The sequence below is a fragment of the Diceros bicornis genome, chromosome 10 (genome assembly GCF_020826845.1).
Source record: "Diceros bicornis minor isolate mBicDic1 chromosome 10, mDicBic1.mat.cur, whole genome shotgun sequence".
Taxonomy (NCBI): domain Eukaryota; kingdom Metazoa; phylum Chordata; class Mammalia; order Perissodactyla; family Rhinocerotidae; genus Diceros; species Diceros bicornis.
This window is the reverse complement of record NC_080749.1, coordinates 74,963,181-74,980,749: the sequence shown is the minus strand read 5'-3', so window position 1 is coordinate 74,980,749 and position 17,569 is coordinate 74,963,181. Positions and strand designations below refer to the sequence as shown.

The window sequence follows — 17,569 nt, the reverse complement described above, 5'->3', positions numbered from 1 at the left end:
TCTTGTAGCGAAATGCCGGCAAAGCAGGCACAAGCCACGGGGAAAGCATCTCCTCTCACGGCTGCTGTTTAGAAGTGCCAACGGTCTCTCTTCTCTTTCCAATTTTTTAATCTCCTACAGGAATATAGTTTAAAAAATTCTATTTGTAACAGAGTAGAAGGTTTTAGCCTGCCTAACCCGGAATTTGGTCACAAGATCTGGAGCATTTTATTGTATTTGTTGAACATTTGATCTTGGGATAAATCTTTAGACATGATTACAACATTAAACACACACACACACACACACACACACACACACAAACATACACACCGCTAATAGCCCCTTCGGCTATTAGGCTGGGTCATAGAACTTTTCTTACCTTAATGGTCCGTTGCATAGCTAAATCATGCCATAATACTAGCTGGTACATGGATATATATATATATTTTTTTAATTTAATTTAATTTTTTCCATAGCATCTCTCTAACCCTCCTCTCCACATGCATCCTGGCTCTTGGAGTTGCTGCAGATTTCTCCTCTTATCAACCTACCTAGGACAACTCCTACTCATCCTTCCAGATTTATGTCAAGTGACATCTCCCTCCCACTCTGGGAGGGATGCGCCTCCTCTCTGCTGCACTAGCACCTTCCATACTCCATGACTGCAGCACACATCACACTGTCTAGTGGACTCTTTGTTTCCTTGACTCTCTCCTCACCTGACTGTGGGTCTCCTGAGGACAAGGACTGGGTCTCATTTTCTCTTTATCTCTGGACTCTGCCACATGGTTGATACCTAATAATTTTCATAATTTTAATCAAAACATAAGCAATCCAGGGCCCACCCCGTGGTGTAGCGGTTAAGTGCACACGCTCCGCTGCTGGCGGCCCGGGTTCGGATCCCAGGCACACACCGATGCACTGCTTGTCAGGCCATGCTGTGGCGGCGTCCCACATAAAATGGAGGAAGATGGGCATGGATGTTAGCCCAGGGCCAGTCTTCCTCAGCAAAAAGAGGAGGATCAGCATGGATGTTAGCTCAGAGCTGATCTTCCTCACAAAAAACAAACAGAAAAAAAATAAGCAAACCATTATAAACTATTATGACCTCAATAAAAAAAAACATAAGCAATCCAATATGTAAAATACTTATAATTTCCTTTTTTTTTGGATGAAAGAGGAGAAAATCAACTAGTAAGAGAGCCCATAAATTGGCTACTAACATAAAATAGTGGTACCTGAAAATTGATAAATAGTTCTTGAAATAAAGTTACTTTATTTCTAGTATTCTATTTGATTGTTATTCTCTGAATATTGACTAGGCATACCAGATAAACTGTTAGGTAATTGAGGACAAAAAATAAGTAATATAAAACAAATTACTTCATATTTCTGCAGTGCCTTACCCTTGACAAGGTGCTTGTATTTTCCAGATATTACTCACTTTGGTTCTTCTAGTAACTCCTGGGGGAATTGGAGATGCTTATCCTTTGTAATAGATGAGAAAGCTGTGCCCAGAAAAACTAACCGAGTTATACATGTACACGGAATTTTAGACCCAGAATGGACCTTAGGGGACAGCTGCTCAAAGGTCCTTAATGAAATAAAGATGAGGAAGCTCAGGCCCAGACAGGGAACCTGGTTGGGCCCAGCTAGCAGATCCACCCAGACTAGAACCCAGGGCTTCTGATTCCTTGTGCATTGTTCTTCCTGGTAACCTACATCCCTACCGTCAAGGAGCTTCTCTGCTCCTTGAGCAGAGAAGATGAGACAACACCAGTGAAGTCAAGGCAATATGTGATGGGAGCTCGAGGGAGACCCAGGCAGGAGCTGCACAATCTCAGACAGAAGAGAAAAAGAACTTCTGGAACTTAGGAAATTTTAGGGTTTTGGTGGGTGGAAGTTTTGAAGTTGATGGGTGGAAGTGGTTCAGGAAGGGGCGTTCCAGGGAAGAAAACACCATGGGGAAGCGCAGAGGAAGTATGGCTGTGGTCAGGAAAACCTCAGGTCATTTAGTTTGGATACAGTAATGGGCTCAGCCAGAGGAGACAGATACTTTATAAAGGTAGATTGGGACCTGTTTGGGAACATCTTCAATTCCAGACTAAGGAATCAAGGCTTTGCTCAGTGGGGAGGACCAAAGGTTTTAGAACGGGATTGTCACATGTGGGTATCGGGCCTTGGAAAACCCAGTTCTTCATTCATAACAACTAGAAATTCGATGGAAGTTTGATTAGAGCTAAAGAGGCCAATAGAGATGGTATTTCAATAGTCCGAATGAGCAGTAATGTAGACCTGAACCAGGATAGGCCCTAGGAATGCAGAGAAAGGATAGATCTGCAGGTGGATGGCCTTGTCTGAAGCCGCTATCTTTGTAGCCTTGGCTCCAACTTATAAAGTCAAACCACAGGCATTCCCTTGGCCTCCACACTCTGAGAGCCGAAGAGCTTTCCACACCCCCAGGAATACTGCTGTTGGTGCTAGTGCTGATGATGGGTCTGTTTTTCAGACTGAATGAAGTAATAAATTGCTGTTTGTTTTTCAGGACCCCTCTGCACTATGCAGCTGCAAATTGTCATTTCCACTGTATTGAGACATTAGTAACCACAGGGGCCAACGTTAATGAAACAGATGACTGGGGACGGACAGCTTTGCACTATGCTGCTGCATCAGACATGGATAGAAAGTAACAACAGCCTTGCTCATGTTTCCACTGGGAGTGGGGCCGGGGAGGGAGAGGGTTTGCTCAGTTTTCTTCACACTGCCTCACGGAAACTGTGAATGAAGAATCGCTCTCACCCAGACCCGGAGGAGTTAGAATTGCTTCATCCCTAACCCCCGTTTTCCCCTTCTGCTCTCTTTATGTTTGATTATTACGTGTCACTGCACAGTTACTTCCCTTCTCTGTTCTTTGAGTTGAATGCCAAGTGAGGCTGTCAAGCCCAGGTCATCAGTTCATCCAAAATCTGTTGTAATTTATTTGGTCATATACTGCAGTTTTCATCATCACCACTTAAATGCTTCATTTGCTGTAAAACTTACATTTGCTAATATATATGTCATATGTTGAAAATATCCATCTATGCATAATCCCAATAGCCTTCAAATGCAGCGTCAGTGTGTAAAATAGGCACTATTGTTCCAAACCTGGGTGTGGCTGCTCTTTCAGGAGCTGGAGGCGTTTGGATTCTAGGTGGCTAGGAATGGAAAGCAGAAATAAGTGAACTGACTTACGGGGAAACGATGGGAAAGGCGCCCACAGTTTACGAGACTGTTCTCAAAGACTTAAGGACCAGGGCCTCTTTCATAAGAATACATTTTGGTGACCCTGTTTGGAGAACTATTGAGTTATTTGCTGCCCTGTACTGTGGAATTGATTCTGGGTCAGTGCTACCTCCTTTTCTTGTAGAGCAATGGCTTTCAAACATTTTAGACAGTGACTCACAGTGAGGAATACATTTTACATCATGACTCCGTGCACACGCTCCTCACATATATGTTTTATGTATATGTATGTAACATGGAAACAAAAATTTCATAAAACCATATATACTTTTACTATGTGTGATACATTCTGATATTTTTATTTTATTTCATTAAAAAAAATACTGACTGGGGCTGGCCTGGTGGCGTAGTGGTTAAGTGCATGAGCTCCGCGTTGGCGGCCCGGGATTCGCGGGTTTGGGTCCCAGGCGCGGACCTACGCACCGCTTGTCAAGCCACGCTGTGGCGGCGTCCCATATAAAGTAGAGGAAGATGGGCATGGATGTTAGCGCAGGGCCAATCTTCCTCAACAAAAAGAGGAGGATTGGTGACAGATGTTAGCTCAGGGCTGATCTTCCTCACACACAAAAAATAAAAAATACTGACTGCAGCCCACTAAATTGATTTCAGAATTCAGTAATGGATTATCATCCATATTTCCACAGTTTGGAAAAGACTACTTGCTTTTCTCTTCCTGTTTATATAATACTGGCAAGTCCAATGTAGCACGCAGGATCCCATAGCCATACAGGTGTAATTAACAAGTTCAACACTTACTGAGCATCTTCCATGTGCCAGGCTCTGTGCTAGTCCCTTGGAATAGCATAGGGGAACAAGTCTTCATCTGTTCAGAGCTGGAAAAGGAATCCTGGATGATGAAGAATTATCCTGGCAGTTGAGGGGTGACTGGGACCCCATTCCTGGATAAATAAGATGCTGAGCTGCCAAGGAGGCAGCAGGGAATGTGGTAGGAGTCAGAGAAGTTTAAGCTGAATTGCCTCCTTTTTACTTGGGGAGGTTACCATATTTCAGGAAGGATGGGTAACTTGAATGTTGTCTTAATCACTGATACCTGGATGGAAGTTTTAGGAAAGTCATGTTCTCAACTGGATTCCTTGGGAGAGAATAGATTTACTGGAAGGCCTTGGAGAGAGCCATGCATATCCTCAGTGAAAAATCAGTAGTGCTCATTTCTTGTGGGTTGGGAAGAAAATCGTTGAGATATAAATTGCGCCAAAATCCTTAGCAACTTTGCCATTAAAAAAGTTAATTGTAATTTTTTTTCTTTCCCTTATGCTGAGAAGTAAGACTATCTTAGGAAACGCCCATGAAAATTCAGAAGAACTTGAAAGAGCCAGAGAGCTGAAGGAAAAGGAAGCCGCATTGTAAGTTTCTTCGCTTAAGCACAAGCTTCAGTTACTGGTGCTCTGTCTGCCTCTCTGGGTTGCCACGTGGGCCAGCCTTACTATGTGGGGGTTTCACTTGGGATCTCGAGGAAGTGATGTGGACTTGTTTTTGTTTTTTTTTGTGTGTGAGGAAGCTCAGCCCTGAGCTAACATCCATGCTAATCCTCCTCGTTTTGCTGAGGAAGACCGGCTCTGAGCTAACATCTATTGCCAATCCTCCTCCTTTTTTTCCCCCAAAGCCCCAGTAAATACTTACGTGTCACAGCTGCACATCCTTCTAGTTGCTGTATGTGGGACGCGGCCTCAGCATGGCCGGAGAAGCGGTTTGTCAGTGCGCGCCTAGGATCCGAACCCGGGCAGCCAGTAGCAGAGCGCGCGCACTCAACCGCTAAGCCCTGGGGCCGGCCCTGGACTTGTTTTAATGAAGAAGAACCTGTTCTTTTAATACATCCTTCAATTATGCTATTTTCACACAGGGAACTCTTCCTAAAATTGTAAGCTTTGCCTGAACCATCACTGTGATTGGTCAGCGGTTTTTAGGACCAGGTGTCTTAAATATCATTTCTGACTCTGCCGTATATCATGTGCCTCAGGGGACATATTAAGCCTCCTCTCAGGGCCTTAGGCTCTACTTTTATGGCCTGGGGATGACTATTTAGCAGATCCTACAAATAAATGTTTTGAGATTTCGGTGTGAAATACACCAGTTGTGCTCTCCCTCCCTGCCCAACACAAAAGCATCAACTTACAAACAGCCCCCTGCCTCCTGCGCACGGCAGCTCCCGTCCCACCTCGTCCCACCTGCCTCCCTCTGGCTTCTGACAAGGACTTAGCCATAGCTGTGATGGGGCCAGAGTGACCACACCCACCCGCGGTGTTGATACTTGGGAAGCTTTTGTGCTTCATCCTCTGAGAGTCCTTTCTGCCCCACGAGTCACAGTGAGGAGGGTGTGCTCTGCCCCGTGTAGCGCCCAGCACGCGGGTAGAGTTCAGTAACTGTTCCTGAGTAAATGAACAAACGAATGAGTGGTGCCCACACTTGGTGTCCTGCCCTCAGGACCCCGTGGATATAGTCCTCTGAGAGTCTGCACACACACTGTCCTTAATTTGTTTATTCTCTTCTCCGGTCATCAGAGGAACCAGTTTCTCTGTGACCTGAATGCTGTGTCCACTCGCAGGTCTTCCCACCACCCACTGGGCTCTCCTTCCATGTCCAGACCATTATGGAAGGGTGTAGTTAGACAGTGTGCCCCGGGGCGGGTTGTGGGACTTAGCTTTGACTGTTGCCAGGGTGGGGACAGGAAACACAGCTGTGAGTAAAGCAGAATGACCAAGGTTTTGCCCTAATACTCCAAAATTAAAATAGTGGTATTAAAAGACTGGAATTTTAAGCTACCTTGGAAAGTGCTCCCTTCTCCAGTGAAATGCCAGCTTGCCCTGGACCAGAGCAACCCCCTCAGGGCTGATGGGGAGGGCAGGAGAGGCAAGGGGAGGTGGGGACCAGCCTGCCTGGGAGCTTCTTTTAGGCAGAGAGAGACTACTCCCCTTGTCCAAATACACCGCTGACCTAAGGTGCATTTCTTCATTTTGCGGCTTAGGTGGCAAAATTGCTAATCAGGGTCTGGGAGGAGAAAAGATAAGCATTCCCAGTTAGAACTTGAATTCATTTTCCTCTAGAAACAATGTGGAGAATATTCAAATTCTATAGTGCTGTTATTATTTCTAATAGTACTGTTGGTAGTATAGTTCAGCTATATTCTGGGTTAAACAACTCTTTGGGAGCAATTCCAAGTGTTTTCCAAATTACACATTAAATGTATCAACTGATTTTTAGAATGTAATCCTTTCAGAAGCTGGGATTGTGTGTCTACTAGAATGCTATTTCTATTGAATGATTTTGTTTAAGGAGCCGGATTTGGTTTAAAATGAGTCACACGTGGGATCCTGTCCATGGGCATTTAATTACCAAAATAAAAAAGGACTTCCTTATAAGGTGCAAACCACCAAAGACAGCATGCTATCAGGACTCCAATAGTAGTTTGATTTATTATGGAGCATTTTATGGATAAATCATGTGACATGTAGGTATTCGGTTTAAAAAATTATGTCTTTCATCGGTTTTTCTAGAAATAAAATATCTGTTTTAATTGTCTCTATATGTGATTTATTTACTCCTCTTGTCTTATGCCAAAAGATAGGTAAATATCATTTTAAAGTTTTTGAGTAAACTATAGAAATTTTCCATTGGAAGTTCTTATTTAATGTACGGGCTTATATTTAACATCTTAAAATTTTTATTTGAGTATTAAATTGAATCAGCGTGGCCTTGTAAAGGACGTGTTTATCCCACTGTCACAGGAATAAATCGGAGCTTATGGAGCGCTGCTCCCGGCCTCGTCCGTCCTCTTGTACAGCAGAATTGTGCCATTTGCCATAGTCCCGAACAGAACTCATTATGTCCCTGAGTCCTGGTGTACTGGAGTTTGGGGCTCTTCAGCAAAGGTGGAGCTATGCCCCTTCCTCTAACCTATTGCAAAGTTTGTGGCTTTTTCTGAAAAATTACAACAACTGTCAGAAAAGGCTTTTAAAATTTATTATTTATTATTTTATTCTAGTCTATGTTCCTAATGGTGCAGTTGAAGCCTCTTTCTTCATATGTGGTTCCTGAATTAATGCTTTATATTTTTAAAATGTTTATCCATTCCTTCTTTTTATTGTTTAGGCTATTCTTGGGTTCTTTTGTTTCCTTACTCTTTTTAACTTTCGTTTTCCAACCTTTAGATCTCAGAGTCTCCAACAGCAAGGTTAAAAATAAAGCCCCTCTCTTGAGGTTTGCCCTGTTACGATGGCCTTACCGCTTCTTTGTTACATTTGAGACTTCATCTCTTGAACCTGGAGCTCTGTCTCACACTTATTATTCAGTAACCTTGATGACAGACAGGTTCTGTACCTAAGATGAGAAGGAAAAAACCTAATTACCCTTTTGTTCCTAAAGCCTTTCCTGAATTCCAGAATGGCTATTTTAAGCCGAAATAGAGAGAGCTACAGAAAACACACATAAAACTTTCACTAAATAAAACCCGGTGCCTGTAGGATTTTTAAAGAAACAAACTCACAAAGTGCTTTGTGGAGCATTCATAATTAGGAGGAAATTTACATTAATTATCCCTTTTGGTCCAGAGATGTTTTAAAAAATAACACCTAATTTTTATACTTACAGATGTCTAGAGTTTCTTCTTCAAAATGAGGCAAATCCCTCTATCCGGGACAAGGAAGGGTACAATAGCGTACATTACGCTGCTGCCTATGGCCACAGGCAGTGTCTGGAATTGGTGAGTTGTTTCATCTTGTTTGTTTTCTCTAGCATGCACACACCTACACCTACACCTAAACGTGGAAGTGCTGGTCTTATCTCTCAGCAAATGCCCTCAGTGCCTAATTAAGTCCCCACTAGAAACCACCTTGAAGATATTCCATGGTAAGTGATTAAATTGTTTCACTTGACAATATATAGATCTCTTTGTTTCACTTCTGTCCATCTTAATCTTAGAGCTGACAATTAACTCTTTTGTATATGAATTTGGGCTGGTAATGTTAGACCTGTGTATGGACACAATTTGTATTTTAAAGATAATTTGGATGTCTCAAATAAGCTCAGTATGTATTTCCGGAGGCACACTTAGCACCCCAATATTCAATAACAGTGTTGTAAGATGACTTACATAACTCTTAGCCTTATGGGTTTGTCACGGTCCCGCATTTGTGGTTAGGAACAGAAGTTGGCAAGGGCACCACAGCAGAATTTACTGGAATTTCCAAACCACTAATAATTGCAAATCTATAGTGATCAAGAAACACCTGGGGTGTTTCAGAGAAGTCTGAAACTCCTCTGTTGGTATAGGTCACAAGACACAAACTCAAATGCCAACAGGGACCATAAATATAAAGTAAATGAATGAAGTAGCCCAGGTATAGAATAGGGAGTGGTGAGGATTGTGGCAAATAGGAGGACATGTTCTGTCTAAAGGGAGAAACAGCTAGTCAGCTCCAGCTGATTGAGACCAGGTGGAAATGCATACCCAGGGTTGCTAGATCTCCAGTGTTTCAAGAGAAGCTAGAAATCTAGATTTTTTATGTGACATTTCCTGTTTTGAAAATGCTAGGTGGGCTAGGAAGAAAAAATGTGGGCTTGTGGCTGCATCCTGGCTGCAGGCTCCCATTTTCCATCTCCTGGGCCTCGCCCTTAGTTCAGCTTCACCATGATACACGGGGTATCCCGAACTCACTGTCTCTGCTCCAATGATAGGTGCCACCTTTGCTGACTGGACTCCGGCTCTCCACCTTGTCCCTTTAAAAGGAGAAGTCCTACTTTTCAGAGTTATTTGGAGGTGTGTTTGGGGAAACACTTGCACTTTATCAACTGCACAGTCTATTGAGAAAGGTATGAGGCAGGAAGGCAATGAGCAATGGTGTCAGTGCCCACATAGAATGACTGATGATGCCCCAGCTACTTCCTTTACCTTTGGCTTTGCTGCTGCTTTTATGGTTCCACTTAGGATCATTCTTACTATGTTTCTTTTAACTGTGAATGTTGGAAAATGTTCATAAAGGTCACCCAGCTTGGAAATAAAAGGTGATCATTTAGTGTTGTTTTTTGTGGCATTTATTGGTGAATCATACCTACCTTCATCATTCTTGAAGACTTCCAAGTCTTCTTTCCTGTCGTTCTTGTGGATGCTAAAGATTTCCTTGTTTGACCTTGGGGATGGCATTTTTTTTCCCCTCTAGTTTTGATTCCATCATAGTTCCTCTTCCAGTTACTGTGGCTGCATAAGAGATCACCCCAGAAGTTAGTGACTGAAAACAACAGTAATCACTTATTAGCTCTCACTGTTGCTGTGGACCAAGAATTCAGGAGTGGCTTAGCTGAGTAGTTCTAGTTAAAGGCATCCTGTGAGACTGCAGTCAGACAGTGGCTGGGGCTAGCATAATCTCAAAGGCTTCTTCACTCATCTGTCAGTCATCTGGGGGGGAAGATTCAAACAACCGATGTTCCTTGGACCCCTCTCTCTGTCTCTGTGTGGTTTCTTTATGTGGTTTTCTCTAGCATGGCGGTTTCAGAGTAGCCAGATATCTGACACAGTGGCTCAGGGATCCAAAGGCATCTGCCCGGGAGAGAGGGAGAGAGAGCGAGAGTGAGGGCAAGTGAGGGAAAGAGCATATTACTTTTAATGATCTAGCTTGAAGGTCACACACAGTCACTTCTGCTTTGTCTGTTCATTGCAGTGGTCACAAAATCCAGAGTGAAGTCGACTCCACCTTTCAAAGGAAGAAGTGTCAAAGAAGTTGTGGACATATTTTAAAACCACCGTGTTCCATAGAAAGATGTAGGAAGCCAGTGATTTCAGAACCTTCTATAAGATAGATTTTAGTGTAGAAGCACAAGTGGCCAAGGGGCAACCCAAACCACAGGGGCATGAACTGATGTGTCCAAAGTCATAGCTTTGGTCAGTGGATGAAGCAGGACCATGAATCAGGATTCCTGATTTAAAAAAAAAAGAAGTTTACCACACCATGCTGCCTTCCGTTGCAAGTTAAAGCTCCAGTACCACCCAAGGCTTTTCAACATAGAGCAAAAGCTTGGTAGGAATTGGTTGTGGTATAAGGAAATATCACTTCTGCCTTCTAACACCAGCGTTGCTGTGGAAGTTGATCTAGATCTATCAGCAAATAGGACTTTGTGTTTAGATCCCACATAAGAAAGGCTTCTCACAAAGTGTGTGTGTGTGTATGTGTGTGTGTGTGTATAGTAATCAGTGGCAGAGTGAAGGCTTACTATCCTAACTACCCATTATAAGCCTGCATTCCAAAATGCACTTAAGACACAACTGTCTTTAATAGGTTTCCTCTATGAAAACTGTATGTTTTAATTAGATGTATGAACTTTTATTACTAAGTTTGTTATTATGCTCTTAATAACTTGTGCTGTTTTAAAGTACTTTGATGTGTTATCTTTAATCCCATAGTATGGTAACTCTGAGAATGATTATCCTGTAACACCTTCTTTCTATGTAAACAATATACTGCACATTATTTTCATTTTTCAGGAAAGCCATTTTAGGGCCATTATTTCTGTTATCCAATGAAAACGTTTTCTGTCCACAAGAGGATTTCACAGGCTTTGTCTGATAGTGAGATTACTCCTGTGATTTGATCAACACTTGCCCTGTGTAATTTATAAAGAGATGATTGTCCTTGGCAATTATGACATTCAAAAGAAGGTAGAAGGAGGTATTAATTGATGTTAATTTGCACTGTCAGCTGAAAAGGACCAGAATATCAATATAAATTGGTAGAAATGTCACCATTCTTTGCTTTTAGGAAAGAACCTCAGTGGGTCATTTATAACACAGATGGGATGGAAATTCTCTTCTCATTTTCCTAAATTTTTATAGTTGGATGGAAAGTTCCACATATTTCCATTTTGGAACGCATCCTAAAACTCCTCTTGGGCGTAGTTCAACTAAGCATAGATCCTAAGCAGGCTATAAGCATTCTTGTACCCTGCCCGCTCCCAATCAAAGCAAAACACACTCCTGGGCTCTCCCCTAGGAGTGGCATCATAGAGCCAGACCATTGCCAGTATGTTATCCCCACTGCTGGCTCAGCCAACTGTGAATGGATTTGGGAGTGGATGGGACCACTACCAGTGGCATTTATTGCGTGTCCACCACATGCCCAGGAATTTTGCATACATTATGCCCTTAATTATCTTTTTCTTTCAGGTTTATTTGGATATACTTGACATACAGCACTGTATAAGTTTAACGTGTACAGCATAATGACTTGACTTACATATATTGTAAAATGATTACCACAATAAGTTTAGTTAACATCCGTCACCTCATATAGATACAAAAAAAAATGTTTTTTTCCTTGTGATGAGAATAAGACCTGTTCTTGATACAAGAAGTGGGTTTTTGGGGGACACCTTTTCTAATTTATACTCTCTCTCTAGGACCACAATACCCTCCTATTCCTTAAAACTCCCATTTCTTTTGGTACTAGATGTTAGGAAAACAAACCAATTAACAAATATGTACTAGGAGGTACATTTCTAAGACTCACCACTGCCATGCCAATCTTCTCCCTCATCTCATGATGCAAAGACCCCAATCCATGTACAGGTCATCCTTTTAACAAATTGGTCCTGACTCTGTGCCGGGTGCTAGAATAATGCCAATGAAAGACATGTTTCTGGTACTCTGGGTGGCTTTTTTGATCCTCTGAGTGGGAATTATGCAGGGAGAATTTTCTTTACGTCACATTCCCTAGTCTATGTTTCCGGCCTGTGGAAGGAATATAGAGAATAAATGAGTATTTGTGGCCCCTGGGCCTTCCCTCCCAGACGAGGGCCTTTGTCCTTTGAGAGTCAGAGTAGGATTGAAGAGGATGGGTGGCCATCAGAGCCAGCTGATTTGTGAGGTTGATAAAATTTGTCTTTTGCCTCTCTTCCCATCTAGTTGAGCAATTACTGTGATTATGCGTATCATTAAATATGTATCATTAATTCTGATGCGTATTTTATTTGACTCTGACATTTAACTTGGTGTGTGTTTACTTGGCATTCATGGTTTTGAGGTCGTGTCTGTGATCATAAGCTTAGAATTTATAAACCATACTTTGTGTTCAGTCTGTTTTGCTATAATCAAAAAGAAACAGAAATTATTCTAGTTGTTTTCACTCTACTTCCCTTGTATAAACTTATATGGAATTTATTCCATGAGCAAAAATCTTCTAGAAAGTAGTGTGAACCCCTTAGCCTTGATAGAATAGCCAAGGATCAGAATTCTGCCAAGTCTGCCTACTGAAGCCAGTGTTCTCAGCTGGTCTTGATCAAAGATGTATGTACTGTGTGTGCAAGCAAAAATCTGCCCACAAATGTATGCTGAGAGCTATGATCAGTCGTATTCAATTGGGCTCAAAATATCAAAGCAGAATGGAAGAGACTTGGCTAATACAGCATCTTGTGTCTGAATAAAACTTATATGTTTGAGTGGAGGAAGGGAGCTGGCAAAGGAGAGCTCCATGCCTCCCTTTTCCGTTATCTGGAATGCATTCTTACTGACTCTGAAGAGAAAAATCAGAGATTCATGCCCCTATTTGGAATTTGTGAGTTTATATGGGCGTGCTACTTTTCTTTTGCAGTATTAAAGATTTGTCTGTGAATGTAAAAATCTTTGTGGCTTTGTTATTGAAATGGAAAAATGTGTATGCCAATGAAATTACATAAATTGCCTATAGAAATTTGGAGAGATTGTTTGAAAACTCTAGGCCTCTGATTAAATTCAGTCCAAGATTTTACCAAGCCAAGTCACTTGGAATTTGGCTGCTTCCCTGGGACCTTCTCCCCTTTTCACTGTTATAAGCTAACTTGAACTTCAACTGCGAGAGTACGTGGGGGTGACAAATGCCCCTGCATGTATATTCTAGGAGTTTCTGGGATTCTCTGAAGACGACTATATCTTGGGCAACTGAATACTGAAATTATGCTGCTTTCAAATAACTATTTGAAGTGTTTTGGGTTGTTTCTTGTGTTTATCACAGGACTTTAGGAAACCATTACCTCCTGGCTCTGTATAAGATGTACTTACATTGGTAATGTCTAATTAAGCTTCTCAAGACTAGGAAAGCAGGATATAGAAGAGGAGTTAAAAAAGGGAGAGCTACTGGGGCCGGCCCGGTGGCACAAATGGTTAAGTGCGCGCGCTCCGCTGCAGCGGCCCGGGGTTCGCTGGTTCGGATCCCGGGTGCGCACCGACGCACTGCTTGGCAAGCCATGCTGTGGCGGCGTCCCGTATAAAGTGGAGGAAGATGGGCACAGATGTTAGCCCAGGGCCGTCTTCCTCAGCAAAAAAAGAGGAGGATTGGCGGATGTTAGCACAGGGCTGATCTCCTCACCAAAAAAAAAAAAAAAAAAAAAAAAGGGAGAGCTACTAGGCAGTCATCTGAGGACGAGAAGATGAAAACCTAGCAAACTTGAACCCCAGCCCCAAACAAGTGTCTGATGGCTTTTTTCTGTCCCCAGAGGTGCTGCTAAGAGATGGACCTGGGGTGCACATGGCCTCCTAGCAGACAGACTTCCAATGGGTGGTGGAAACCTCAACAATGCTGGTCTTGCTTTTCCTTCTATTTAATTCAGTTGAAGAGAAACGTAAACCCTTATGGGGATCTCTCATTAACGGGGGGAGCAGAGGGGTGGGCATAGATGTTTGATGCCATTGGCAGCCTACTCACCGCTATGAATATAAATATAAGCCCACAAATTTTGGATCGGAATTTGGATGTGAGTCTGTGTTCAGAACAATGGAATAGACAATATTTTATGACAAAAAGTTCCATTTATTTCTTTGTAATAGAGCAGAAAAAATTTTTTTGGCTTTGCTGTGAATGAATTTGGCAGCTGCTGAAGGATGCGTCAGTAGGATGCATTAAAGTAAACAATTTCAGTTTCACCTTCAGTAGAGGGCTCAGGACAGTAAAGCCATTGCCCCCACATTTCAAAGTGAGACACTAGTGTTTCAGCCCTTGGCCCCCTTACCCATTGAAGAAGCTGGATATCAGGGGCCAGATTTCTTTGGAGAGAGCTCTGCTTAGATTCCCCACCACTTCCCTCCCCCCATAGCAGGGGGGAAAGGATGCTTTCTCCTGATCCCAAGCACAGGGAGAGAAGTTTTGAGGAGATTGCTTGGATATCTGATATGTGTTCCATGTAATGTTGGGGGCCAAGTGGACTGGCATGTGATAAATCTAAAGACTGAATGGCTCTGACCAGAGCTTGCTTGCCAAGAAGTTAAATAGAGGGCTGTGTTTGAGAAATACTCCACCCCCACCAACGATGGGTCAAAAGTGTATGTTTCCTAATGTCTAAGCGTGAGCCAAGGGCTGGAGCTGGCCTGGAGTCCTCCTGGATCCCACACGAGAGGGCTGCCTGCAAGAGTGGGGAGACCCAGGATGCCTAGTGGGGAGAGGGGAATGTAAGCTACCAGCAGAGAGGTGCGTTCACCCAGGGAAAGGGAATTGCAGGCGAGAGGCCCCTGTGATGGGGGCTCACCAGAGAACCTAAGTAAGTATCCCAGAGAGATGGTTTTAAATGTCTGACCCAGTCAGAGCACAGCACTGCCAGAAGGTTGCTAGTCAGTAAGACCATTGTCCCTGTCCCTTCTGTGTCCTCCTTTTCCCTCTCCCCTTCAGTCCTGGAGAAAGCAGAGGCACCCAGTGAGAGGAACGGAGGAGGAGAAGCCCGAGGCTGGGGAACAGGGAAGTCAGCCTTGTCTCCTTCCCCGCTGCAGCCTTTGGGGGAGGCAGAGCAAAGCCTCAATGTTAAACAGTGTTCAGAGTTTGTGATTACTGTACTGGAATAGATACATTAGTAACTGACTTGAAGTTATGTTTGTAACTAAAGTGCCCAGAGAACTGTTTATTATTTGTTGGAGATTTTATCTGAGATGGCAGGAAAAGAAGTAGCATCTAAAAGGAGATTGGACCTGGTATAGGGAAAAGGAGAATATAAGGTTATTGTTTGATTATTCCCCATGATTCACTGGTTCAATACAAAGACACACTTAGAGTCATTGTTTTAGGAAAGATTAATACGCAGCGCTAAAGAAAAATAAACTATTATTCTTTAAATATATGTAAATTTTAATGTCAAGTTTATAAGACATAGGTTCTAGTAATGCCAAGCACTTATCAGGTGCCAAAAATTGTTGAACAAATGAAATACGCTTGTGATGATTAAGGTTGACATAGTGATAAAACATAAATGCTGGTTCATTAAGTGTTATGGTGACTGTCCTGTTTGTTAGGAAGGTATTTCATAGAAGACACAGGTGAGAGAGGAGATGAAAATTTTACATTTCTGTGGCTTGGCCTTTTCTTTAGATTTGATTACTTCTCAACATCAACCCATTTTATTGCAATGTCCCTTCCATTTTTTTCTTCAAGATCTAAAAACCTATACTAATGTGTCAAACTGGTGTGAAGACATCCATCAAATTAAAACCACGCACACACATTTTCTGTAATTTCTTCCAGATGGATAGTGAGCACTAAGGGTTCAAAGAAGAGGAATTATTGCTCCTGATATGGGAGCTTCTAAGGACTCAATGTGGTAGGAGAAAGGAAGACTTCTTAAAGAGAATGTAGTTTAAAAGTTAGCCTGAAAAAGTTAATCTGGCCCTCCTTCATTCCCCCTTTTTTCCTTCCTTGGTTCCTCCCTTTCTTTCTACTCAGTTACAAACCCATTAGGCAGGCCTGAGCAGAGCAGAAAGGCAGTCCAGGTGGGGCTGGAGCCCAAGGAGGAAGATGTCAGGAAGGCAGCCCAGTAAAGATTGGAACCCATTCAAGGAGAGCATCCTAAATTTGTAGGCACCAAATAACAGAGGCACAATATATGTGAAGCAAAAACTGATAGAACTGAAAAAATAGAGATATCCACAATTATAGTTGGAGACTTTAGCACCTCTCTCTCAACAACTGATGAAACAACTAGACAGAAAATCGTCAAGCATATAGAAAAACTCAATAATATCATCAACCAAGAGGATCTAATCAACATTTATAGAATACTCCACCCAACAACAGAATACGTATTTTTTTCAAGTGCCCATGTAACACTCACCAAGATATCCTGAACATAAAACAAACCACAACAAATGTGAAAGAATTGAAATCATACAGAGTGTGTTCTCACACCACAGTGGAATAAAACTAGAAATCAATAACAGAAAGATACCAGGAAAATCTCCAACACTTGGAAATTAAATAACAGACTTCTAAATAATCCATGGCTCAAAGAGAACATCTCAAGGGAAATCCAAATAAAAAACATTGAACTGAATGAAAATGAAAATACAAAAAATCAAAATTTGGGGACACCGTTTAATTGGTGCTGGAAAAAAATTACAGTGCTAAATGCTTACATTAGAAAAGAGGAAAAGTCTCAAGTCAATAACCTACGTTTCCATCTCAAGAATCTAGAAAAAGAGTAGCAAAATAAACCCAAAATAAGCAGAATAAGGAAATAACAGAGATGGGAGCAGAAATAAATAAAATTGAAAAAAGAGAAACAATGGAGAAAATCAATGAAATAAATAACTGGTTCATTGAAAGGATCAATATAATTGACAAACCTCTACTACGACTGACAAAAGAAAATGAGAGACAAATTCCCAATATCAGGAATGAAACGGGATATCACTACAGACCTTGCAGACATCAAAATGATAATAAAGGAATATTATGAATAGCTACACACATACATTTGACTTAGGTGAGTTGGACCAATTCATCAAAAAACACAAACTACCACAACTTACCCAATGTGAAGTAGATCGTTTGAATAGTCCTATAACTATTTAGGAAATTGAATTTAAACACTCTTCCAAAAGAAATCTTCGGGTCCAGATGGTTCACTGGAGCATTCTACCAAATATTTAAGAAGAGTTAGCACCAGTTCTACACAGTCTCTTCTGAAAAATGGAAGAGGAGAGAACACTTTCCAATTCATGTATGAAGCTCATACCCTGATACCAAAACCACACAAAGACAGTACAAAAAAGAGAAATATAGACCAATATCTCTCTTGAATACAGAGGCAAAAAATCCCTAAAATATTAACAAATAGAATTTAGGAATATACACAAAGAATTATATACCAGGACCAAATGGGATTTTTACAGGGAAAGCCTATTTTGATATCTGAAAATCAATCAGTGTAATTCACCATATTAACAGGCTAAAGAAGAGAAATCACGTGATTATGTTAAACAATGCAGAAAAACATTTTTGACAAAATTCAACACCCATTCAAGATTAAAAAAAAAACTCTCAGAAAGATAAGAATAGGGGCTGAC

The 17,569-nt window shown here is 41.8% G+C and overlaps 1 protein-coding gene across 4 annotated transcripts in view; it reads left to right on the top strand.

The window, feature by feature from the left end:
- ANKRD44 (ankyrin repeat domain 44) overlaps positions 1 to 17,569 on the top strand; it is a 294,265-nt gene that overhangs the window by 209,197 nt on the left and 67,499 nt on the right. For 2 of the 4 annotated variants that reach the window (XM_058549502.1, XM_058549500.1), the window contains exons 14-16: positions 2,528 to 2,668; positions 4,551 to 4,631; positions 7,873 to 7,984. In XM_058549502.1, coding sequence (XP_058405485.1) covers positions 2,528 to 2,668; positions 4,551 to 4,631; positions 7,873 to 7,984 — 334 coding nt within the window. Of the gene's footprint in view, positions 1 to 2,527; positions 2,669 to 4,547; positions 4,632 to 7,872; positions 7,985 to 17,569 lie in introns of all 4 variants that reach the window. The other 2 variants (XM_058549501.1, XM_058549499.1) reach the window with 1 other exon arrangement.